Source organism: Mustela erminea, chromosome 3 (assembly GCF_009829155.1).
Source record: "Mustela erminea isolate mMusErm1 chromosome 3, mMusErm1.Pri, whole genome shotgun sequence".
In the NCBI taxonomy this organism is placed as follows: domain Eukaryota; kingdom Metazoa; phylum Chordata; class Mammalia; order Carnivora; family Mustelidae; genus Mustela; species Mustela erminea.
In genome coordinates, this window is record NC_045616.1 from 34351404 (window position 1) to 34378955 (window position 27552).

At 35.5% G+C, this 27552-nt stretch overlaps 1 protein-coding gene across 6 annotated transcripts in view; it reads right to left on the reverse strand.

Annotated features, from left to right (window-relative positions):
• Nucleotides 1–27552, reverse strand: part of FER (FER tyrosine kinase) — a 468361-nt gene that overhangs the window by 254896 nt on the left and 185913 nt on the right. For 3 of the 6 annotated variants that reach the window (XM_032335588.1, XM_032335589.1, XM_032335592.1), the window contains 2 exons: nucleotides 22170–22262; nucleotides 2900–3103 (listed from right to left, as the gene is read on the reverse strand). In XM_032335588.1, the coding sequence (XP_032191479.1) occupies nucleotides 2900–3103; nucleotides 22170–22262 (297 nt within the window). Of the gene's footprint in view, nucleotides 1–2899; nucleotides 3104–22169; nucleotides 22264–27552 lie in introns of all 6 variants that reach the window. The other 3 variants (XM_032335594.1, XM_032335593.1, XM_032335590.1) reach the window with 3 other exon arrangements.

Below are 27552 nucleotides of genomic sequence, written 5' to 3' on the forward strand. Positions count from 1 at the left end.
CCCACTGAGCCACCAAGGCGCCCCCCAAAAAGACATTTTTAAAGTAACTTTTCCAATTACACAAATATTTTTTAGAAAATACATTTGTATTTTTTCTCAAATAAAGTCATTAAACAGTGGTAAGAATGCCTAATCTCTGCATAGCACCTTATATACCTTACAAAATACATATTTAGTGATTTGATTCCCATAATCATGATATAGGCTATTAAACCCATTACTTTCCAAACTATGGACCTTCTAGAGAGCAGAACTGGGATGGAATCCCAAGTCTTATGATAACAAGTTCAATGCTTTTTTCATGTTATTTGGTATTTTTTTCATTTTCTAAAATCTCACTTTTGTCTTCCTCTTTAGGACAGCCATCCCATATTTATGTACAGCCTTTATAATCTACTATTAAATTATAAACTCCTTGATCGACTATAATAGGCAATTATTAAATATCTGATAATGAATTTCCCGATTTATTGGGCTCTTCTAGGCAACACATATATGAGGAAGGAAATGGGATAATTTTAACTCATGGAAGATTTACCCACACAAAATGAAAAAGAATTAAAAACTCCCCAAAAAGTCTAGATCATCTCAAAACTCCTATTTTCAACTGACTGAACAGCACAACATTATATAATAAGAATTAACTAAATAAAATTAGGCAGTGGAAAATCTGATGCTTTCACAGATATATAAGAACTCTCATCTTTAATAGAGATCTCTGCAAAATTTCAATGACAGAAAGAAGCTAAATAAAATCTTCAAATGTGAATGGGCAATAATTTATTTTCAGAATACATCATACTATTCATTTTAGTCACTTACAAAATGAAAATATTAAAGACAAGTGTTAATTTGCAAGTAGACCCCTTCCTTTTGGTTTCTAAGAATAGTAATTTAAATTCCTACAGTTACATTTTATTTATTTATTTATTTTTACCTTACAGTTACATTTTAAACTATAAGTGGTAACAAGGGAAATATTTCAGTCTTGTTTAATGTATGAAATAGTAACTTTTAGAGCTTAGAAAACAGATGGAGACATTCACATAGATTTCAGTTTATACTTTACCTATAACTTTTCCTTCTACAATTCACAAACTGTTTTATAAATATTGCCAGCATGGTCACAGGTTGGAATAGGCAAGCTTATCTACATCCATAACTTAAAGGCACACACAAATTATAAAAGAGTTTGCCAAGGAAATGAGGAAGGACACATTACTAGAAACAGTAGGTGGGATGTACGGATGTAGGAAAATATGATTTTGAAGTTGAGGTCTGAATGCTACACAAAATTAACAATGCAATGAAAATTATAAACCTTGATGGATTTATTCCTTTTAACCCGTTAGAATGGCATCTATTTTCATTTAAATATAATTTCTAGATGTGAATATATGAAATGCCACTGTATACTGAAATGGTCACTTTCATGGTATGTGAATTTCACCTCAGAATTACAGATACATACTTTGATATATACATACACACACAGAGAGAAAGAAAGATATGTAGATACATATCTACCTAAAACCCTTTGACCTTTATCTAGCAATAATGGTTCACTCTGTTTGTAAGATAATTAGTAGCATTCAATTTCCTGGACATAAACTGAAATCTTAAGACAGCCAGCTTGAAAATGCATGCTATTTGAAATGTTGGAGTGAAAAATGACAGAGGGCTTCATACGCCAAAAATATCAAGAATTTCTCAGTAGGTAAAGTTAAACAAAACTTTGCGATTACTTTTCATCTGTCCAATGCTTAATCAAAAGTAAGACAAACCTATGAAGTAGTTTAGCAGTACTTAATAAAATTTAATAAATAATCAGAAGCAGCAGTGTGAACAAATCACTTAAAAATTTTTTCATCAATTTCTATTTATTGTTTATTAATGCCAGTAAGGAACAGCTTACTCATAAAGGTGAAAAAGGAGCCTTAAACCTAAATTAATAATAAAGCTAATTCAACTATCCTTGTCCCCTTTATTAGGGAATTTCATTATCCCTATTTAATTACAAATATCTTAAAAATCTCTCATGGTATATATTTTTTTTAAAGATTTTATTTTATTTGAGAGAGAGAGTGAGCAGGAGAGAGCACAAACTGGGGTAGGGGTGAAGGAAGAAGGAGGAGCAGGCTCTCCACTGAGCAGGGAGCCAAATGCAGGACTCTGTCCCAGAACCCTGGGATCATGACCTGAGCTGAAGGCAAATGCTTAACTGACTGAGCCTCACAGGCGCCCCTGTCATGGTACATTTTTGAAAGCAATTTCAAGGCCTAGTTTCAGGAGCATAAAATTTATTACTAAATTTATTCATGAAAAAAGGGAAAAATTATAATAGTAGTTTTAATTTTTAATTTAAAAAAACTTTAATGTTCATGTTCAACTTAAAATATTTTAAATGTTTAGCTTAAAATACTTTAAATGTCTGTAGCACCTGGGTGGCTGTTGGTTAAGCTTCTGACTCTTGATTTCGGCTCAGCCATGATCTCCTGGTTGTGAGATCGAGCCCTGTATTGGACTCTGCGCTTCTCTTGGGGTCGGCTTGAGACTCTCTCTCTCCCTCTCCCTCTGCCTCTCCCTGCACTTGTGCTCTCTAAATAAATAAATAAAATCTTTAGAAATGTGTATTTTTTAAATGTTTGTGCATTTGAGTTTAATTTAAATTTATAACAACTATTTGTAATTTATAATAACTTAAAATAAATATGTCCTTAATAAGATTAACATTTTAGTGAATTTTTGCACACTGTATTGAAGGAATTCAGAAAAAAGTAAAATTAAGTACTAAGCTAAAATGTTACGGGCACTTATCATAAACTATTCATCATTTTATTATAATTATGGCATAATGAACTGCATAAGAATATACATATAAACTAAATTGAAAACGTACATCAACAAATTGTATGATAAAGTGTCGCCTTTGTCCATCAGAATATACAGAAAGGACATATTCACCAGGTTTCCCATGACTCTCTCGCACCAAGAAGTCTCCTTGTTGTTTTAATAGATCTTGCGCTTCTATTCTGGGAATTGCTCCATGGTACCAGTCCTGTTCTGCCAGGGGCTTCTCACTTATAGGGATCGTATCAGAGAACTTGTATAAACATTGAGAAAAAATAAATAAATAATAAATTAGAGAAAATAGGAATTCTTCCTGGTAAAATTCATAGCAATTATAAATACTTCTTACATACATTCCTCTTTTTAATCAACCAATTAAAAGCTTCATGATGAATCTGAATTTTTCATAATTTTTAAAGAAAATATCTCTTGGAACACCAGTGTTGAAGTTCAGCTCAAATACATATCCTTCAATACTTTGTTTATTCTGTCTATAGATGTCCTATCTATAGATATTCTATCTATAGATCTATAAATGCATACAATATTAGCCTTTAGTGTTAGAATTTATAGTCTTATTCACCATAATATAAAAGAAATCCATATATTTAAAGTTTACCAGAGAATTACAATAAAAGGGTGTAATATCAGAGAAATTTGTCACAAAACAATTTCATTTTTATTTAAATTAAGTTAGGTATTTTTATGGAATAAACTTTCAACACGACAGGCTGTAAACTGCCCATGTCCTATGTTCCAGAAGCAATATCTAAAGCTTTATTTGAAGCTGCCTTGCTGCCATGGCTTCCCATTCTTACCCTCATTCCCCTGACTGGCTTAGCCGTTACCACTGCCACATGACTGGTCCTGATCCTGTATAGCAATGGCCAATAAAACCTTAGGAGAAATAGCATTACCTGAAATCACCACTACAAATTTTTTTTTTAATAAATTGTTTATTTATTTGACAGACGGAGATCACAAGTAGGCAGAGAAGCAGGCAGAGAGAGAGGAAGAAGCAGGCTCCCCGCTGAGCAGAGAGCCCGATGTGGGGCTCGATCCCAGGACCCTGGGATCCTGACCTGAGCCGAAGACAGAGGCTTTAACCCACTGAGCCACCCAGGTGCCCTCACCACCACAAAATTATAAACACGTGGCAAAAACAAGAGAGGACGATAAGCCACGACCATGGCAGGAAAAGTAGATTATCTTATTTTATGAGACCACATGCTAAAATCAAAAACCAGATAACTAAGGAGCGAGTATATGTCCTTGAAATGTTTCTAACTGATAATAAATGGAAACACATTTTCTAGTTACAAGTAAAAAGTTTGTTTTTAACATTCAAAGAACTAAATTGCCCCAGATGGTTAATAGTACTGTGTGGGTAAGGAACAGTAATATGCACTAACTCTTAAGATACTTAGAATACAATATGCACAATGTCTCATGGGAAAGTAATTTACAAATTGGAGAAATTAGAATTAATAATAAATGAAAGGCAAATATTCACATATATAGTTTCTCAGGCTGATGTTATGAACTCTATGTAGAGACAAAGTATGACATCTTCGCAGTAAATGAAAACTAGTTGTGAAAATAGCCTTTATTGTTTTGTACCACTGAAGAGGTCTAAACCTTTTAGGTCAAAGTTCCATTTTACATTACCTAAAACCCAACCTACTGATTTAAAAAAACAACCTTGAAAAATCCCAAATGGAATCAAAGAAGAGCTCACACTTTTGTTTCTACTTCTTCCACTTATTATACACTTAATTTCTTCAATATATACATGGTGTGACTTACAAAGAAGCTTTTAGTAAGCTAAACAAGGCTTTTCCTTTAGTACTAATTATGATAAATATAATATTTATAAAAAATTTTAATCAGTGTTTTCAAAAATGGATTTAAAGGACAAATTATACAGGGAACCAGCCACAAGTATGAGGTAAAAACAAATGCATAATCCACACAAAATTAAATTTTTGTGCATACTAATAGTTTATAATTCTTAAAATATGTAGTCAAAATTATTAAATGAATCTTTTCCAAAATTTTATCACAATGTATCTCACTATAACAAACACCAAATTTTTTACTAACAAAAATGTTTCCATATTTATAACAAAAATATTTCCAAGTGTTGCCAATGGTGAAAGTGTTTTGATTTTTTTTCTAAGAAAAAAATCAATAAATTAAGAAATTCAATGTCACCTCCGTGCAAAGAATTTGTTTTCATCATTATCTTTCAAGAATGTCTACATATTAGAAAGGTATCACAAACAAGGATGTCAATGTGCTTGATTTCTTGTCCTATTCAACCTATCCTCCCAAATGTTGATTTATTTAGAACAGTAAAATGCAGAGCCTGGAGAAGTCATTAAGTAAGAAGGGCATCTGAAGTACAAAAGCTCAGCTAACACTGAGAAATTCATTTAAGGATTTGAATGTGAAGAATCTATTTGAGGGTGGTAAATCATCTTGTAAGAACATCTACATTTGTTTATTTGCTTTAAAAAATAAGTGAATGGGAAGGAAATTACACTACTACATCACAGGGATTACATACCAGTCCTTCGGATTTATTAGTTTCTTTGAAATAGAGATCTAATACCAATACAAAGTGTAAGCTGGGGGTACCTGGGTGGCTCAGTCCGTTAAGCTTCTGATTCTCGATTTAGACTCAGGTCATGATCTCAGGGTTGTGAGATGGAGCTGTGTTGGGCTCTGCACTCAGTGCAAGTCAGCTTGTCTCTCTCCCTCTGTTCCTCACTCCCCCCACCACCCCATACCCCCTGCGCCGAGCCCCTCCCCCAGCATGTGCGCACACTCTTTCTATCAAATAAATAATGATCTTTAAGAAAAAATATGTAAGCTGAACAGTTTAAGAGTGTATGCATGCGTACATGCACCTGTATACACATACACAGGGAAATGTCCTATATATGCCCAGTCTGGGTTTATCAGGTTTTATAGGAACTTCTCTGCAAGCAACGAAAGGAACATTTTTATTAACATGATTTCAATTAAATTCCAACACAATTCTGCGAGCTTGTTGTAATGGTATGTAGAATGCATCAGCAACAAAATCCAATATCACAAAGGTGTCATAATTACATCAAAAAGGAAATGAAGCTTTTTACTTCAAATATTGTATCTTTCTCTTTTTTTCTTTTTTTCAAATTGTGTTATGTTAGTCACCATACAGTAAGTATTAGTTTTTGAGGTAGTGTTCTATGAACTATTATATCTTTCTAACCCTGAGTAGGATAAGATGTTTCCTTGTCAGTAAGTCATCTAAGATTTTTGCCCAAGATATGGGGGGAGGGGTTCTTTTTTTGAAGCCACTAGTTAATCTAACATAGTTAATTAGTTATACTGAAACAGGAAAGTTTTGCTGATTGACTGGGCTAGGTGTTTAGTTATTTTTCCTGGGCCTTATTCTGAAAGAACATTCCAGCAAAGACATATTGGGTTTGGGGCACCTCAGTGGCTCAGTCATTAAGCATCTGCCCTCGACTCAAGTCATGATCGCACGGTCCTAGGATCGACACCCGCAATGGGCTCCCTGCTCAGCGAGAAGCCTGCTTCTTCTGCCCTCTGCTTCTCCCTACCTGTTTGTGTTCCCTCTCTTGCTGCATCTCTCTTTGTCAAATAAATAAATAAAATCTTTAAACAAAACAAAACATGTTGGGCTTAGTGAAATAAAAAGATTTGTTTAAGTGAAGAGGCAAGGAGGAGTCAGTACTAAGAAAATGAAAATATTTTTGGCAGGGGTGGAATAAGGGCCTATTTTTTTTTTCTTGTCCTATTCAGCCTAATTTCCAAGTATGTCACGCAAATATGTATGCCTTTACTTATTTCTTTATATATATTATTTATTTATTTATTTGATTGAGAGAGAGAGAGCACACACTCAAGTAGGGGGAGAGGGAAAGAGAGAATCTCAAGCAGATTCTCTGATGAGAAGGGAACCCAAAGTGGGGTTCCCTCTAACAACCCTGAGATCATGACCAGAGTCAAAACCAAGAATCAAAGCCCAGGTGGCCCAATTTGTATGCCTTTATCGCAAATATTTCAGTGCAAGAAGAGCCTTTTTGTTGAGAGGCAAAAAAAAAAGAGAGGCAACTAGCTGTCTCGACCAGTATAGCCTGAGACTCTTGATCTCAAGGTTGTAGATTCGAGTCCCACACCAGGTATACAGATTACTTTAAAAAATAAAATTTTGGGGAACCTAGGCAGCTAAATAGGTCATGCATCCAACTCTTGATTTTGATTCAGATCATGATCTCAGGGTCAGGGATTGAGACCCCCATATTGGGCGGTGTGCTCGGCATGAAGTCTGCTTGAAATTCTCTTTCCCTCCCCCCGCCCCCACTAATGCACACACTCTCCTTAAAATAAGCAAATAAATAAATAAATAAAATCTTTTTAAAAAAAATAATAAAATAAAATCTTCAAAAAATAGATCAAGCTCTGGATTCTATTAAAATCAGGCATCCAAATAAGAAGCGATTAAACAAAAAAGAAGAAAATAAAACAGCATGAAAAACATGAAAGTAAACATCTCAAGGAACTAGGACAAGCTAAATAAAACTTCACCACAAACAAAAATTTTTAATGAATTTTTAATAACCATAAAATGACATTAGATTCTCTTTTCTATTCTTATATAAATTTAGTAATTAATTTAATAATCTAAGTAAAGAACTATTTCAAATCTGGTTTAATATTATACTGGGGGGTGAGGAGTCAAGATGGCGGAGAAGTAGCAGCCTGATACTACTTCAGCTAGCAGGAGATCAGCTAGATAGCTTATCTAAAGATTGCAAACACCTACAAATCCATCGGCAGATCGAAGAGAAGAAGAACAACAATTCTAGAAAGAGAAAAACAACCACTTTCTGAAAGGTAGGACTGGCGGAGAAGTGAATCCAAAGCGACGGGAAGATAGACCCTGGGGGGAGGGGCCGGCTCCCAGCAAGCGGCAGAGCAACGGAGCACAAAATCAGGACTTTTAAAAGTCTGTTCCGCTGAGGGACATCACTCCAGAGGCTAAATCAGGGTGAAGCCCATGTGGGGTCAGTGTGGCCTCAGGTCCTGCAGGGTCACAGAAGGATCGGGGGTGTCTGAGTGTCGCAGAGCTTAGAGGTATTAGAACGGGGAAGCCGGCTACAGAGACAGAGCCGACAGTGAGCTCACAGCTCAGGGTTACCTCGAACTGGTCGCAGGCTCGGTGAGCTCAGAGCGCGGCCAGAGATCAGACAGATGGGAGTAACTGCTGTTCTCTGAGGGTGCACTGAGGAGTGGGGCCCCGGCTCTCGGCTCCTCCGGGCTGGAGACCAGGAGGCTGCATTTGATTTCCCATCCTCCGGAACTCTGAACTCTACCAAAAGTGCTCAGGAAACAAAAGCTCCTGAAAGCAAACCCAAGCGGATTACTCAGCCAGGCCCCTGGCAAGGGCGGTGCAATTCCGCCTGGGGCAAAGACACTTGAGAATCACTACACCAGTCCCCTCCCCCAGAAGATCAACAAGAAATCCAGCCAAGACCAAGTTCACCTACCAAGGAGTGCGGTTTCAATACCAAGAAGAGCAGCAGAATTCCAGAGGAGGAGAAAGCAAAGCACGGAACTCATGGCTTTCTCCCTATGATTCTTTAGTCTTGCAGTTAATTTAATTTTTTTTTCTTTTTCATTTTTTTCTCTTCCTCTGCTAAAACTTTTTTAACTTTTAAACTTATCGTTTTTAACGTTTTTTAACTAGTTTATCTAATACATATATATTTTTGTCTTTTTTATATGTTTCTTTGTTTTTTTTTAATTCTTTTCTTTCTTTCTCTCTTTCTGAACCTCTTTTTATCCCCTTTTCCCCCCTAATGATTTGGGATCTCTTCTGATTTGGTTAAAGCATATTTTCCTGGAGTTGTTGCCACCATTTTAGTATTTTACTTGCTCCTTCCTATACTCTTATCTGGACAAAATGACAAGGCTGAAAAATTCACCACAAAAAAAAGAACAAGAGGCAGTACCGAAGGCTAGGGACCTAATCAATACAGACATTGGTAATATGTCAGATCTAGAGTTCAGAATGACAATTCTCAAGGTTCTAGCCGGGCTCGAAAAAGGCATGGAAGATATTAGAGAAACCCTCTCGGGAGATATAAAAGCCCTTTCTGGAGAAATAAAAGAACTAAAATGTAACCAAGATGAAATCAAAAAAGCCATTAATGAGGTGCAATCAAAAATGGAGGCTCTCACTGCTAGGATAAATGAGGCAGAAGAAAGAATCAGTGACATAGAAGACCAAATGACAGAGAATAAAGAAGCTGAGCAAAAGAGGGACAAACAGCTACTGAACCACGAGGGGAGAATTCGAGAGGTAAGTGACACCATAAGACAAAACAACATTAGAATAACTGGGATTCCAGAAGAAGAAGAAAGAGAGAGGGGAGCAGAAGGTATACTGGAGAGAATTATTGGGGAGAATTTCCCCAATATGGCAAAGGGAACAAACATCAAAATTCAGGAGGTTCAGAGAACGCCCCTCAAAATCAATAAGAATAGGCCCACACCCTGTCACCTAATATTAAAATTCACAAGTCTTAGTGACAAAGAGAAAATCCTGAAAGCAGCCCAGGAAAAGAAGTCTGTAACATACAATGGTAAAAATATTAGATTGGCAGCAGACTTATCCACAGAGACCTGGCAGGCCAGAAAGAGATGGCATGATATATTCAGAGCACTAAACGAGAAAAACATGCAGCCAAGAATACTATATCCAACTACGCTATCATTGAAAATAGAAGGAGAGATTAAAAGCTTCCAGGACAAACAAAAACTGAAAGAATTTGCAAACACCAAACCAGCTCTACAGGAAATATTGAAAGGGGTCCTCTAAGCAAAGAGAGCCCACAAGCGGTAGACCAGAAAGGATCAGAGACCATATACAGTAGGAGTCACCTTACAGGCAACACAATGGCACTAAATTCATATCTCTCAAGAGTTACCCTGAATGTTAATGGGCTAAATGCCCCAACAAAAGACACAGGGTATCAGAATGGATAAAAAAGACAAAACCCATCTATATGGTGCCTACAAGAAACTCATTTTAAGCCCAAAGACACCTCCAGATTTAAAGTGAGGGGGTGGAAAAGAATTTACCATGCTAATGGACATCAGAAGAAAGCAGGAGTGGCAATCCTTATATCAGATCAATTAGATTTTAAGCCAAAGACTATAATAAGAGATGAAGAAGGACACTATAACATACTCAAAGCGTCTGTCCAACAAGAAGATCTAACGATTTTAAATATCTATGCCCCCAACGTGGGAGCAGCCAACTATATAAACCAATTAATAACAAAATCAAAGAAACAATCAACAATAATACAATAATAGTAGGGGACTTTCACACTCCCCAAGTGAAATGGACAGATCATCCAAGCAAAAGATAAACAAGGAAATAAAGGCCTTAAATGACACGCTGGACCAGATGGACATCACAGATATATTCAGAACATTTCATCCCAAAGCAACAGAATACACATTCTTCTCTAATGTACATGGAACATTCTCCAGAATAGATCACATCCTTGGTCCTAAATCAGGACTCAACCGGTATCAAAAAATTGGGATCATTCCCTGCATATTTTCAGACCACAATGCTCTGAAGCTAGAACTCAATCACAAGAGGAAGTTTGGAAAGAACCCAAATACATGGAGAATAAACAGCATCCTTCTAAAGAATGAATGGGTCAACCGGGAAATTAAAGAAGAATTGAAAAAAATCATAGAAACAAATGATAATGAAAACACAACGGTTCAAAATCTGTGGGACACAACAAAGGCAGTCCTGAGAGGAAAATATATAGTGGTACAAGCCTTTCTCAAGAAACAAGAAAGGTCTCAGGTACACAACCTAACACTACACCTAAAGGAGCTGGAGAAAGAATAAGAAAGAAACCCTAAACCCAGCAGGAGAAGAGAAATCATTAAGATCAGAGCAGAAATCAATGAAATAGAAACTGAAAAAACAATAGAACAAATCAACGAACCTAGGAGCTGGTTCTTGAAAGAATTAATAAAATTGATAAACCCCTGGCCAGACTTATCAAAAAGAAAAGAGAAAGGACCCAAATAAATAAAATCATGAATGAAAGAGGAGAGATCACAACACCAAAGACATACAAACAATTATAAGAACATACTATGAGCAACTCTAAGCCAACAAATTTGACAATCTGGAAGAAATGGATGCATTCCTAGAAACATATAAACTACCACAACTGAACCAGGAAGAAATACAAAGCCTGAACAGACCCATAACCAGTAAGGAGATTGAAACAGTCATTAAAAATCTCCAAACAAACAAAAGCCCAGGGCCAGACGGCTTCCCAGGGGAATTCTACCAAACATTTAAAGAAGAACTAATTCCTATTCTCCTGAAACTGTTCCAAAAAATAGCAATGGAAAGAAAACTTCCAAACTCATTTTATGAGGCCAGCATCACCTTGATCCCAAAACCAGATAAGGATCCAATCAAAAAAGAGAACTATAAACCAATATCCTTGATGAACACAGATGCGAAAATTCTCACCAAAATACTAGCCAATAGGATTCAACAGTACGTTAAAAGGATTATTCACCACGACCAAGTGGGATTTATTCCAGGTTTGCAAGGTTGTTTCAACATCCACAAATCAATCAGTGTGATACAACACATCAATAAAAGAAAGAACAAGAACCATTTGATAGTCTCAATATATGCTGAAAAAGCATTTGACAAAGTACAGCATCCCTTCCTGATCAAAACTCTTCAAAGTGTAGGGATAGAGGGCACATACCTCAATATTATCAAAGCCATTTATGAAAAACCCACCGCAAATATCATTCTCAATGGAGAAAAACTGAAAGCGTTTCCGCTAAGGTCAGGAACATGGCAGGGATGTCCATCATCACCACCGCTATTCAACATAGTACTAGAAGTCCTAGCCTCAGCATTCAGACAACAAAAGGAAATTAAAGGCATCTAAATCGGCAAAGAAGAAGTCAAACTATCACTCTTCGCAGATGATATGATACTATATGTGGAAAACACAAAAGACTCCACTCCAAAACTGCTAGAACTTGTACAGGAATTCAGTAAAGTGTCAGGATATAAAATCAATGCACATAAATCAGTTGCATTTCTCTACACCAACAGCAGGACAGAAGAAAAAGAAATTAAGAAGTCAATCCCATTTACAATTGCACCCAAAACCATAAGATACCTAGGAATAAACCTAACCAAAGAGGCACAGAATCTATACACAGAAAACTATAAAGTACTCATGAAAGAAATTGAGGAAGACACAAAGAAATGGAAAAATGTTCCATGCTCCTGGATTGGAAGAATAAATATTGTGAAAATGTCTATGCTACCTAAAGCAATCTACACATTTAATGCAATTCCTATCAAAGTACCATCCATCTTTTTCAAAGAAATGGAACAAATAATCCTAAAATTTATATGGAACCAGAAAAGACCTCGAATGGCCAAAGGAATATTGAAAAAGAAAGCCAAAGTTGGTGGCATCACAATTCTGGACTTCAAGCTCTATTACAAAGCTGTCATCATCAAGACAGCATGGTACTGGCACAAAAACAGACACATAGATCAACGGAACAGAATAGAGAGCCCAGAAACAGACCCTCAACTCTACGGTCAACTAATCTTCGACAAAGCAGGAAAGAATGTCCAATGGAAAAAAGACAGCCTCTTCAATAAATGGTGTTGGGAAAATTGGACAGCCACATGCAGAAAAATGAAATTGGACCATTTCCTTACACCACACACAAAAATAGACTCAAAATGGATGAAGGACCTCAATGTGAGAAAGGAATCCATCAACATCCTTGAGGAGAACACAGGCAAAAACCTCTTCGACCTCAGCCACAGCAACATCTTCCTAGGAACATCGCCAGAGGCAAGGGAAGCAAGGGCAAAAATGAACTATTGGGATTTTATCAAGATCAAAAGCTTTTGCACAGCAAAGGAAACAGTTAACAAAATCAAAAGACAACTGACAGAATGGGAGAAGATATTTGCAAATGACATATCAGATAAAGGACTAGTGTCCAAAATCTATAAAGAACTTAGCAAAGTCAACACCCAAAGAACAAATAATCCAATCAAGAAATGGGCAGAGGACATGAACAGACATTTCTGCAAAGAAGACATCCAGATGGCCAACAGACACATGAAAAAGTGCTCCATATCACTCGGCATCAGGGAAATACAAATCAAAACCACAATGAGATACCACCTTACACCAGTCAGAATGGCTAAAATTAACAAGTCAGGAAATGACAGATGCTGGCGAGAATGTGGAGAAATGGGAACCCTCCTCCTGTTGGTGGGAATGCAAGCTGGTGCAGCCACTCTGGAAAACAGCATGGAGGTTCCTCAAAATGTTGAAAATAGAACGGCCCTATATCCCAGCAATTGCACTATTGGGTATTTACCCTAAAGATACAAACGTAGTGATCCAAAGGAGCACGTGCACCTGAATGTTTATAGCAGCAATGTCCCCAATAGCCAAACTATGGAAAAAACCTAGATGTCCATCAACAGATGAATGGATAAAGAAGAGGTGGTATATATACACAATGGAATACTATGCAGCCATCAAAAGAAATGAAATCTTGCCATTTGCGACAACGTGGATGGAACTAGAGCGTATCATGCTTAGCGAAATAAGTCAAGCGGAGAAAGACAACTATCATATGATCTCCCTGTTATGAGGAAGTGGTGATGCAACATGGGGGCTTAAGTGGGTAGGAGAAGAATCAATGAAACAAGATGGGATTGGGAGGGAGACAAACCAAAAGTGACTCTTAATCTCACAAAACAAACTGAGGGTTGCTGGGGGGAGGGGTGTTGGGAGAAGGGGAGTGGGGTTATGGACATTGGGGAGGGTGTGTGCTTTGGTGAGTGCTATGAAGTCTGTAAGCCTGGCGATTCACAGACCTGTACCACTGGGGATAAAAATATATTATATGTTTATAAAAAAATTAAAAATTAAAAATTAAAAAAAAAAAGAAATATTATACTGGGGGAGAACAAGTAATTTGGGGTTTTGAAAATTTCCCAAAAATTCCATAAAGACCTTTAATTTTAAGCTATGTATCACTGGAAAATTTTAGATTAGGAATCAAACGTCATGCAGAAGTAAGAGAATGACTTACTTGCAAAAGCTTGGACTAGGTCTATTGAATAGGAATATGGCTGGTAGTAGTAAAAGCTATTTTCAGTGATAGGAAAATTTAATCATAGGTAGAAAGCATATTTATACCATTTAGAGTGTGATAACTGAACAAATGTTTAACCTAAAATGAGAACAAGGGGCACCTGGGTGGCTCAGTGGGTTAAGCCTCTGCCTTCCGCTCAGGTCATGATCTCATGGTCCTGGGATCGAGCCCCGCATTGGGCTCTCTGCTCAGCACGGAGCCTGCTTCCTCCTCTCTCTCTGCCTGCCTCTCTGCCTACTTGTGATCTCTCTCTGTCTGTCAAATAAATAAAAATCTTTAATAAAAATAAATAAATAAAAATAGAATGAGAACATGAATAATAATGTTCTGCCTGCTACATTTTTCCATATTTCTAAATAATTCTGTCTTGAATTTATGGAATGAGTTAACTCTTAAAACAGTGAAAAATAAAAAATATTCTAGATATTTGATCTTCATGATCACTGCCTCAGGCTAGACAAACAGAATGTAAATTAATTAGAGAAATGTTCTGTCTTTATGAGGCACTAAGGCCTATCTTTAATTCTACAAATTCCAATGTTTTTAGCAATAAAGTAGAATTGATCATTTTTTCATGTACTGACATCCTTAACCAAAACAAAGATACTTCACCTACTGTTTATTTTCCACAATGAAACTAGCAACAAAACTCTTTTTCATAAATTTCTTGATTAAAGATCTATTGTACTTTTTGAGAACCTGAGTTTGTTCAGTCTTCAGCCAATAATATAGCTGTTGTCCAGCATAACTAGTCAGAATTACATGCTAATCAGAAATTTGCATTCTCATAGGATTCTTTCTAAAATTTTACCTAAAACAATAGACAAATAAGTCAAATTCAAACATTACCTTACTTCCACAACTTCCCATTTCCTTGGTGGCTTTTTTGTGTACCTTTTGGATCTCTCATAAGAGATACCATCTCTAGCAAAGTAATTTTCTTAGAAGTCTTTGCTTTTGGTTTAATGCCTCTGTTTCTTCCAATACCTTCTGATTTCCTCTGGCTTTGTTTTTTTGTTTGTTTGTTTGTTTCTCCTTGTTACTTTAGTTCCCTTACTCTTCTCTTTATTCATAATCATCTTCTTTTTTCACTTTATTATTTTTATCCATTTACTTTTTCCAGTTGTACTTATGACTCTTATTCATGCTCTCTAATCTGATCATTTCACTGCTTGTTTTCTACGGTTTTATTTTTTTTTCAGTAGCTAATATTTCCTTAAGCTCATATTATATATAAAATGTGCCACAATATCAATAATAACACATTTCAATCAACTAAATATATTCAGTGCTAATTTCATGTTACAAATATCAACTAAAACTATTACCAACTCATTCTAAGAGTCATGTTTCAATAAATTTTTTTTTTCTTAAAGATTTTATTTATTTATTTGTTTGTTAGAGAGAGAGAGAGTGGAGAACACAAGCAGGCAGAGAGGCAGGCAGAAGCAGAGAGAGAAGCAGGCTCCCCACTGAGCAAGGAGCCGGATGCGGGACTCGATCCCAGGACCCTGGGATCATGACCCGAGCCGAAGGCAGCGGCTTAACCAACTGAGCCACCCGGGCGTCCCGATGTTTCAATAAATTTAAACATTTATCAGTAAGTTGAGATTTCTGGTGAAGAATACAGTATCAGTTGGACATGATCAGACTAAGTATTTGTTCAAACATGTAAAGGAACAGACGTGCTCTCTATATAGTAAAATGACAGGTTACAGAAAATAAATCCAATAAGCCTTTCTTAAAAATTGTATGTGATAATGCTAATGGTTCAAAGCTAGCAATTCTGAGAATAATATTTAGTCTTCTTAAACATGACTAACTAGGCAGGAGAATCCAATGTATGTATGATAGTGAGATGCTGCAATTTTTATTTTCCCTTATTTCTCATTTTTCCACATCTTATTGTCTGAGGAGTGGGAATAGCTAGAAAAAGGGAGGTAAATTAAAGCTTTAGGAATAAACAAAGAAAACTAAGATTTAAAATATATAGTATTTAACCTGAAGTTAACAACATGTCTTGTTAAAGGAGGTACAAGGTTGCTCTGCTAGGCTTTAAGGAGAACACTAAAAACCACAAGCATTTTATTATGTTATGCAGGAAAAGAACTACACTTCCTTATGCCAATGGTGGAAGTCAAGCATTATAATACTAACATTACAATGATGTACAACTGAAACATAGCTGAATTACAATTTTCTAATTTTCTAAAATAAAGCAAGCCAGCAAAATCTTACTTACTATATTTTTCTATATAATGGAAGCATATCTTTATCTCCCAATATTTTTATTTTCCAATTCTAGTACAAAGTAATTCTAAAATTAAAATAACATATATATCAATATGTATAAAAATGTGAATTTTCAAGAAGCAAGAGTTGATTAATTTTTTAAGTAGGCTCCACGCCCAGCATGGAGTCCAATGTAGGGTTCAAACTCATGACCCTTAGATCAAGACCTGAGCTGAGATCAAGAGTTGGATGCTTAACCCACTCAACTACCCAGGTGCTCCAAGAGTTGAATAATGTAATTTTTCTGAGGTTTTAAGAACAACCATTTAGACCCAAATGTGCTTTATTCTGTTTTTAAAGAATACTTTTCAAAGAGTACTACTATTCAAAAGGTGTGATCATAGCACTGATACAAGTAGTACTCACAAGGGGCTGTAAGATGGAACAAATTGTTTGCTCAACCACTTACTACGGAAATTGTGCAGTAAAAGATGGCTCTGAGAAAGGGAAGTATTCTTGATGTGACTAGAACAGATCTCATTAAATAGAATGTGACTTGAAAGACTTCCAATGGAAATGGATATGCACAATTACCAATAGGTTTCCAGATTATGCAATTAATCCTAACTTCTCTGGCTCTGACTTCAGAAGCAGTCTCTGAGAAATAGTTCTCAAGGCAAGATTACAACCTCCCGCAGCACAGGAAGATGCTGGATGTGGATTAGTTCTTAGAGCCCAGAGTTACTAATGAAAAGGTTATTTAAGGCTTTTAGTACTTTGATAAAAGAACACATTCTTGGAGCTGTTAAAACGTGTTTAAAAACTACTCAGACCATAACAATAAATATTAAACATCAACCATCAAATGCTATATTGATTAAAGACAAATTATGTATCATCTAATTATCTCACATTCTTCCTTCCATCAAGACTGTTGATTGAAGGATTCCATGGGACTGTCTTCATATAAGCACTACATTTTAGCCACACTATTAAAAATGTTGAAATAAATAGCTACGACAAGTCCAATGGCAATACTATTAATTCTAGTTTCATTTCCTTATGTATAATGCAATTAATTTCCTTATTTTATTTAAAAATACTCTTTAAAATTCCAATTTTTACATGTTCATTTGAATAGTTGTTGCTTTTTTAAGATTTTAAATTGAATTAATTATGCATAATTAAATATGCTTCTACATACAAAATAATGGATCTGGACCTCTGCTGTGCACCATATACAAAAATTAACTAATAATGGATCAAAGACCTACATGTATTAAACTAAAACTATAAGACATTTGGAAATTTATATGATCTTGAATCAGATGATTTTTGAAAAATATGACACCCCAAAACATGTACCATCAAAGAAAAACAGATAAATTGGACTTTGTCAAAAACTTTTGTCAAATGGTATTATTAAGAAAATGAAAAGACAGTATGTAAAATGAGAAAAAAAAAGTGCAAAGCATATATCTGTTAAGGGGCTTGAATCCAAAAAATATAAAGAACTCTTATAACTCAAGAATTAAAAAGCAGCCCAATTAAAAAATGTTCAAAGAAATGAAACAGTCATATCTGTGAAGGACATATACAAGTGGCTAATAAGTACATGAAAAGATGCTCAACATCAGTAGTTATTAGGAATATGCAAATAAAAGATATATCACTTCACATCGACTAGTAATACTATAATTAAAAAAAAAAAGTAACAAGCACTGATGACATTTAAAGAAATTAGAACATTCATATACTGCTAGTGGAAATGTAAAATAGTGCAACTACTGGGGAAAAATGTTTGGCAATTCCTCAAAAATTTAAACACAGGATGCCCATATGACCCAGCAAGGTAACAAAGAGCACTGAAAATACATGTTCATGTAAAAACTTGTACATCAATGTTCACTGCAGCATTATTCGTAAGAGCCAAAAAGTGGAAACAACTTAAATGGCCATCAGCTAATGAATGGGTAAACAATATGTGATAAATTCATAAATGGAACATTATTTAGTCATAAAAAGGAATGAAGTACGTCACATGCTGCAACACAGATGAAACCTGAAAACATTACACTAAGTGGAAAAAATTAGACACAAAAGATCACATATTATATGATTCTATTTATGTGAAATGTCCAGAATAAGCTAATCCTTACGGATCAAGAGTGGATTAGTGATTTTCAGAAAATGGGAAAAGGAGGGAATTGAGACCAACTGCTGCTAGGATGAAGTATCTTACTAGGGGGATTGAGATGTTCCGAAAGCAGACAGTAGAGATGGTTGCACAACATAGTGAGTATACCAGAAACCACTAAGTGTACAATTTAAAATGATAGCGTTTCATGTTATGTGAGGTATATCACCATAAATATTTTAAGTATGCTTAACTATACCATTTTGATAAGGTTTTTTTTAAGTTTTTTACAGAAAAAAACTGTTTAGAGCAATAAAAAATTATTTCTATTTTTCTATTTACCAAATTAGAATACTCTAAAAAATTCTATACTGTGTCAGAAAAAAATATTTAATTATGATTAAGTAGTCTCTAACTTGTTATGCTTCTTAAATTATCATACTTAACACCTGAAGCCTCCATATTCATATTAAGACCCAAGACCTAAATTACCTGTGTGTTTAGGAGAGAGACCCCTTCTCCAAATAAGTAGGATACCTAATGATTTAGAGGAAAAACCTGTGTGTATTTATTCAGCGTGAACAACAGTGTCATAAACTGCAGACTGCCTCAGTGTTTTTGGTTCATGAGATTTCTGAATAAAGAAAGAAATACCAAAGAACACTTAACTGATAGAAGTAATGATCTCCTTCAGCTAGAAGATCCTAACAGACCAAATGGGCCCTGAGGAAGTAAACATTCTCTAGAATTCTCAATTACAGAGTGAATAATTTCTTAGAAGAAATGGGCATTTCACAGCTTTCAGGATGTTGATAATTTATGAAAAAATAGATCACAATATGTATTTGAATGAGGTACATGCTTTGTGGGAAAGTCACTTCAATTCACTCCAGTAAAGTAGTTTGTTGATACCAAAGTTTTACGTATATCAGTCACTGTCAATTTGGTAATTTTATTTAAGAATAAAGACCATTTTTAAATGGAGAAGATAACACAGAAAATAACTTCAAATCTTAAAAAGTTAAGATTTGTACCATTAATTCATTAAGATTGTTCAAATTATAATGTTAGGATAGGCAACCACGTGTAACTTTATCACATTGAACTAACTGGATTTCTTTTGTTTCTATATGTAAATGAATGTGCTTTTATATACATAAAAGAAAATAACCTCGCTCACCCTCTGATCAACCTGATCTATCAAAACAGGCTCCGTTAGAGCCAAAAGCTGAAGCTCTCATAACTACAAACTTCAAAGTGGCGTATGTGACATGAAGTCTCAGAAGCCACTGTTACACTCCCAGACAAGTGTCTAGAAGGCACAAAATTCTTAGGAATCCCAGGTTGTCGGGAAAACAAACATTGGGAGTGTTATGCCATTTCTACTATCTCCAAATTCTTATTTTTCTGTCACAAGCTAACATCTGGAGCTCTAAATTCCAATCTCCGAATTTTTACACCGAAGACTAAAGTTGAAAATAACCTTGAGCTTGTAATAGGCCTTCTCTCACGTATGTAAAACACTTGACTAAAGGAAAATTGGGCAGGGAATCATAAATCATAAATCAGCTCGCTAGTAAACTGCTACTAGTTGCTGGCACAAAGACCTCTGACTAAGTGAAATAAAGGTGAGTTAATGACAACATCACGATGTCATGTGTTTTGCTGACTTATTTCAATGATAAATAATTTTATGAAGGTTCACTGAGGTATCTGAACTTTTCTTTTTATGAACTGATTTTCTTGGGGCACCTGGGTGGTTCCATCAGTTGAGCATCTGCCTTCCACTAGGGTCAAGATCCCAGGGTTCTGGGATTAAGACCCATGTCAGGTTCCCTGCTAAGTGGCGAGTCTGTTTCTCCCTCTGCTCCCACCCCACCCCCCACCATGAAGTTACACATGGTTGCCTATCCTAAAGAGATCAATCTATCTCTTTCTTTCTCTCTCCTCTTTCTCTCTCTCGCACATGTGTGCATAAATAAATAATAATAATTATTTTTTAAAAACTGATTTTTTTCTTTTTGAAGAACACACCTGAACTTTCCTTTCAATAACTATTTTTTCTTTTTTAAAAAATTTTTTAAATATTTCGAGAACTCTTTTTCTTTTCTCCTAAGTCATCAAAACCTGTCCTCATAGTCTCTAGAATATATCATAGATTTCTAATCAAGCCTCCTATACTTTATTTTGAATGTCAAATAAAAATAAACCAAGTCTTAAAAACTACTATTTATCTCAAGTTATAAATCATTAACTTAAGAAAACAACATTAGGATATGGGACTTAAAAGAGACTTACTCTACCATGTAGTATTTGCCTAAAATTATTTTTATTTTTGTATTTGCTATTTAATGCCGGGGTAGATGGTCTACATTCATTCATAGCTCTTCCCTATTCCCATAGAGTACTTCTGGAGTTCAGAAGTATGATAATAGCAGCATCAAAGGCTAACACTGAAGTAGAAAACCTCTTTTATATAAAATTATAATTTTCTTCTTTTTTGTTAATTAAAACACTTTATGCTTTGCCTCAATTGTGTATAAGAGAGTTTTGCTTGAGTGGAATAAATATAGGAACATGTGTTATACATGTGTTATATATTAAAAAAAGAATTATAGCAAATAAATCCAAAATGTGAATGGACATTTAACTTATGGTTAGGAAACACATTATTTTCTAAGTAAGACTAGTTCACATTATTTTAAACAGCTGAACTTTTAAACAGTAAGAAATAACATTAAGATATTACTATGTAGAAACTTGGAAAGATGGGCGAGCAGAGCACATAATTAATTTGTACTGAATATTTTTGTTTTGACAATCATTTATTATCATTCTAAAGCACTATTATGCATGAGGGATAGCTAGGAAAAAAAGTCTGTTAATTTAGTCTCAAAGGTAATGAAATAAGAAAAATACTTTAAAATCTTATTCTATAAAGGGAAAAAGAATATACTTTATCTTGCTTGACTATAGCTGTTGCTACAGGGATTTGTAATATTTTATGCACCACTGTGATATGACAAACCTAAATTTCAAATAGACTTCAATTTAATAATTAAAATCTTCTCGAAAATATGAACACATATATAAACTGATACACTTAAAAATACATATACAAATAAAAATGTGTTTCACTGGAAAAAAATTTGTCTCTGCTCTTCTTTTTTTTTTTTATTAAAGATTTTTTTTAAAAGATTTATTTATTTATTTATTTGACAGACAGAGATCACAAGTAGGCAGAGAGGCAGGCAGAGAGAGAGGGGGAAGCAGGTTCCCTGCTGAGCAGAGAGCCCGATGCGGGGCTCGATCCCAGGACCCTGGGATCATGACCTGAGATGAAGGCAGAGGCTTTAACCCACTGAGTCACCCAGGCGCCCCATCTCTGCTCTTTTTCCAATAAAGCCTCAAAATACCTAAAATGTTTCCTATAATTATTTATATGTGGTACAGGAAGTCCTGAATACAAGTTTATTTCCTTCCTCCTTATATCAGTGTTTACTATGTACATGAATGACAGAATCATATGCATACAAAACAATTATATTATGTACTTAGTTTTCTATTTGTAAGGACAAATTTACACATGATATTCATTGTTTATCAGAAAGAAGCTAGAAAATAATTATTTTCAGTAGCACATGGAGTTCATTCTACTTACTGTTGAAGAGCCCAGTGCAGATTTTGGAGACCTAATTATTCCAGCAATTGAATGACGAATAGACTCAAACTTGGATAGCCTCTCCTTTCTTTCCTGGAGAGATTAAGAAAGAAGCCTTCAGCAATAGTAAACTAGTTTATATACAGTTATGCTGGGCATTTAGATATTTATCCACAGCTAATCACATATTCCAACTAAATAAAATGCAATCTTCCTGATATTAAAGACGGCAAATAATCAAATGCATAGGAACTCTATAGTATTTTCATTTCTTAATGAATGTCTTGGTTTTGCAGAAAAATAAGAAAAAAATAAAAATTCATAAGACGAGAGAAAAAAGAAATGTATAGGAAATTCATGGGAAACCAAATATTAACATGTGGGAGAAAAAAAAAAGATACAAGCTATAAGGAACCAGTCTAACATACATTTCAGATAGCACCGTAGTTGAAAGGGATTTTCAAACAAAATATAATAGAGAAAAATCAGCAGGAGAACTATACTGAATACATTTTTAAAAAAAGTGAATTCCACAAAGATTCACAGGATCACAATGACAATGATGATGACAACACCACCAAAGGAGAACCAAAAAGGTAAATAAGGGGGTGAGGGTAGAACTCTACTAAGTAAAATCAATCCAGCTACTTGCTTTAGGATGTATATTTCTAAGCATCATATATCACAATTGAAGGAAATTTTCCTTAAAATTTTATATCTTTAGATCCATATAATAAATGCAAATGAAGAGGGGTAAGAGGGTAGAAAACAAGAGAAAGTAGAACAAAAATGAGACCTAGAAGGTAATAAATAAGGAAGGATGTGTGAGGGTTTGTAATGGAAGCACTGGTCAATTTTCCAATAATGACATTTCAACTATTCAGCAGCAGCAGACAAAAGAACTTGAGATCCTATTGCCATGTGCTGTATTTCTTATGTCTTCCATTAGTAGTGATGCTCAGTTTTTATTGATCAGTGGGAAATAAGTAAAGCAGGCCACAAATAACATCATTTGTTTCCTTTGTCTCTAATATGTAGGGTATTCATCTCTATTCAGTAAATGCAGACATTTTTAGCCATATACTCTCGATAAACACTGTAGTTTCCAAAATTCAACTTCTGTCTCTCCAAGTGCCTACTCCCACATTATCTACTTTTCATTCTAATGGTTGCAGTACTAATATTCTTATCATTCTAAAAACATATGCACATTAATAATTTAAAGTAATCTTACAGTAACCTAAGAGAACAAATGACCTCAACTTCTTTTTCATCATTATCTACATTACTAACTTGCTTATGAGTCCATGTAAATCACTACTTATGCCTCATTTTGGTCATTTATAAAATGAAAAAAACTAATATAAACCTTCTTCAGAGCATATTTATGTTATACTGCACATGATTAAAAATTAACATGTTAAAAGCATATAAATATTTGATTAAATTTACTTTAAAAAATAAATATTTACTGTAATAAAAATGGTCATCACCTTAGGAATGTGAGCATTACATTCTATAGGCTTAATCCTAGCTGTTGCTTCACTTTACTTTCTAGTAAAAATCCCTATACTAATTTGTCAGGCAGGGTGGGGGTTTGGGGGATAGAGAAGGAAAAAATGAAACAAGATGGGACCAGGAGAGAGATGAAACATAAGAGACTCTTAATCTCACAAAACAAACTGAGTGTTGCTGGGGGGAGGAGGAGGGAGAGGGTGGTTGGGTTATGGACATTGGGGAGGGTATGTGCTATAGTGCGTGCTGTGAAATGTATAAGCCTGATGATTCACAGATCTGTACCCCTGGGGCAAATAATACATTACATTACATATTAATAAAAATAATAATTTTTTTTAAAGTCAATTACAAAAAAGAATAAAACAAAACAAAACAAAAAACAAACCCTGTACTGAGTCATAAGAAGCACTAAAGGAAAAAACAGCCTTGAAGTACTGAAATACAGTGACCTTTCTTTAATGCACACCCATCTTCAACTTGAGTGTTTTGGGATTTTTACAAATCTACTTTGGCGGGGGAGGAGGAGGGAGGGTGTTGGGTGGCTCAGTGTGTTAAGCATCTGTCTGTCTTCAGCTCAGTTCAAGATCCCAGAGTCCTGGGATTAAGTCCCAAGTCAGGTGGTCAAGTTGCGCTCCCTGCTCAGTGGGGAGACTGCTTCTCCCACTCCCTCTGCTCCTCTCTCTCTCAAACAAACAAATAAATAATCTTTTAAAAAATAAAAATCAAAACCTGATTCTTGAGAAGTCTTCTGAAAAAAAAAAAAAATGTTGGGAGGGTAAAACCTAATAAAACGTATAGCCAGAATACACAGAACCCACAAGTGGGGAGGGTGGCATATGCAGCAGTTGCATATTATACTATAAAATATATTATAGTGCTAACACATGTATATACAGCCATATATTTATAGACAGTATAGTTATAGTATATACAATGTTTATATATCTTTATATTATTTATAGTACAATATATATAGTAAAATATGTTTTTATATAATAATAAAATTATATATAGCACACATACTGGAAAGCACTGCAGGGACTATAGTTTTCTACTTCCTAGCCCAATTTACCCATTTCTTCCCCTGGGGAACTTCTCCCCCTGACTTTGAGTGGCCATGGAGGTGGAGGTGGCAGTGACATTAGCAGAAGCAGTGATACCACTGCTGACCCTGAGGCTGCTACTACTAACAGGACGATGAGAGGAAAGGGCTAACTTCACCTGTTTGGCAACGAAAGCTTCACAAGAGAGCTCTGAGCACCTCTACCATGAATTTATGATTCTCCTCTGAGTTAATGCTCTTAAAATACTGGAGAGAGTGTGGTGCTAACATAAGAGCACTATGAGAACAGAAAAGCACTGAGAGGTGATGCAGAAAAGTAGAAAAATCAGGACAGAGTTTTACATATGAGAAAGTGTTTTAGTAGTGTCTGACTTAATAATATGCACTGAAATGACAACAGTAATTTTCTTCAAGCTACATTTTGGTATCAAAACTTATGACAGGAAAGAGAACCATTTCCCCCCAAAACTTCTGATAATTAAAACAAAAACAAAAACAAAAAACAAAACAAAACAGGGACACCTGGGTGGCTCAGTGGGTTAAGCCTCTGCCTTCCGCTCAGTTCATGATCCCAGGGTCCTGCGATCGAGTCCCGCATCGGGCTCTCTGCTCAGCGGGGAGCCTGCTTCCCCGTCTCTCTCTCTGCCTGCCTCTCTGCCTACTTGTGATCTCTCTCTATCAAATAAATAAAATCTTAAAAAATATACCTTCTTAAGAAACCAACACCAGATAAGTCTAATGTGCAGGTCCAGGTGTGGGGTAAAGAAACTTCAAAAAGTGCTTCCTTAAATTAAGTGATGAAGCATAATACACTGTGTGTTTGAGGGGATACAATTAGTTAAAAAGCACCCTTTCATTTAAAGTATTCTTTAAATAGGCTGATCTAAAAACTGTATTATCACAAACCTTAAGTTTCAAACAGGAATAATCAAGTTTATTAAAAAAATTTTAACCAGTGTCAGTTCCATTGGTGCACAGATTTCCACAAATAGAGAACATGAAACTCACTTGCTAAAGCTGGTCTATGTAACATTATACTGTAGATTTAAATTATGGTCTCATAATACTTCAGACTGTGCTGAATTCACTGACAGGTTGACTTTTGTATCAATGAATAAAATGGCTACTTTTAGAAATTAAAATTTTAAAAATTGCCTTTTAATTACCATTAATATAATAACTAATCCTGCCTGTTGGCCTGCTAAGGCTGGTGATGACACACTCATTTTACCCCCCTCAAGTAATGACGAGGTAAAGAGCCTTCTCCAGGTAACAAACATAGGGATTGGTTTGGGCAACAACATGGCCCCTCAGTGAAGAAAGGTGGGGGCCAGGTAAGGGGGGGAAGGAGGGAAGATGTTATGAAATAATAGTCTAATGAGATGCCCAGAAAAATGTTATAAGTGTAGCTGTAAATCTATCTTGAAAGGAAAGTTCCAGATGGACTATCACTTTCACATATCATTCAAGAATAGCTTTTCATTGTCATTATTTTAAAATAAACTAAAGTGTAGGGACATCTCGGTGGCTCAGTTGGTTAAGCATCCAACTCTTGGTTTCAGCTCAGGTAATGATCTCAGGATGGTGGGATCCAGCCCCATGTTGGGCTCCGTGCTCAGCAAAGGAGTCTACTTGATGATTCTCTCCCTTTGCCCCCTCCTCCTACACTCTCTCACTCAAAACATACTCTTTAAAAAAATAAAATAAAAAGTAAAATTGACTGAAGGGTCTCACAATTTCGGTCTCCCCCCCATCTCTCTTTCCATATATATATGGAGATGTTTCATAATTGATATGAAACTTTCATAGTCATTAAAAGTTTCCTTATTATCAATTGATAAAAAAGACCTCTAAGAAATAATACCTAAACTACTTACAGTTCAAGTAAAACCATACCCTATCCGGTTTTTAAATTACTCTTAATAAAACTGCCAAATTGCAGTAAAACAGGCTGTCAGGTTATCTCCACCCTCTGCTCACTGAAGCCCAGGCAATGATATAAAAGGCAAGAGGCAAAGTTTTGCTGGTTAAAGTAAGGGACAAAAATCAGCAGTTCTTCCAAATGACAGCGTGACTAGATGGTGGAGTAAGTTACAAATTAATGACTTTAACCACAAAGCACATAATGGTTCTCAGAGCACAGCCTCTAAAGGAAGCACTAAGGTAGAAAGAATAAGATTCTTGATGTCAGAAGGCGTAACAAGTATGAATCTGGGCAAATTAAATTACTTCACTAGCGTGGCTCTTAGTTTCTGTATCAGTACACAGAAGGACACTGGCCTGGACAAAATCTTCATCTCAAAATTTCTGTGACCATCGTCCAGCTCCCCAGTCACTTCATTGCACTGATCGCTGGCCAAACTCCCACAGAAGAGTTTCATGTGGGAGGCTGGTCACCAGAGTCCCTTCCCTTTGAGGGCTGGTCACTTTCTGCCTGAGGTGGCCTCAGAACTTGACCTCCAATGGAAAGGCCAACTATAGTGAAAGGTGCCACAGGAACATTTTTTATGCTAATAAGTCACTGAAACAGTAAGTATTATTTCTCACATTATTTTCTCACATTATTTCAATAAATAATCCCAACCTAATAACATTCTTACACTGAACAATGAAAGTGATGATTTGGCCCTGTGGGAACATTCAGATACATATTCAGATCAGGAGGCACTAAGGATCAAGGAAAAGAGAACAATATTCATGCTCAAGCTCCAGGCTGAGTGCCAAATATCTTTGAGACTACTTATGCAAAGCAGCCATGAAATTTGGAGGGATTTTGTGAGAAATAACTACAGGGAAATTATA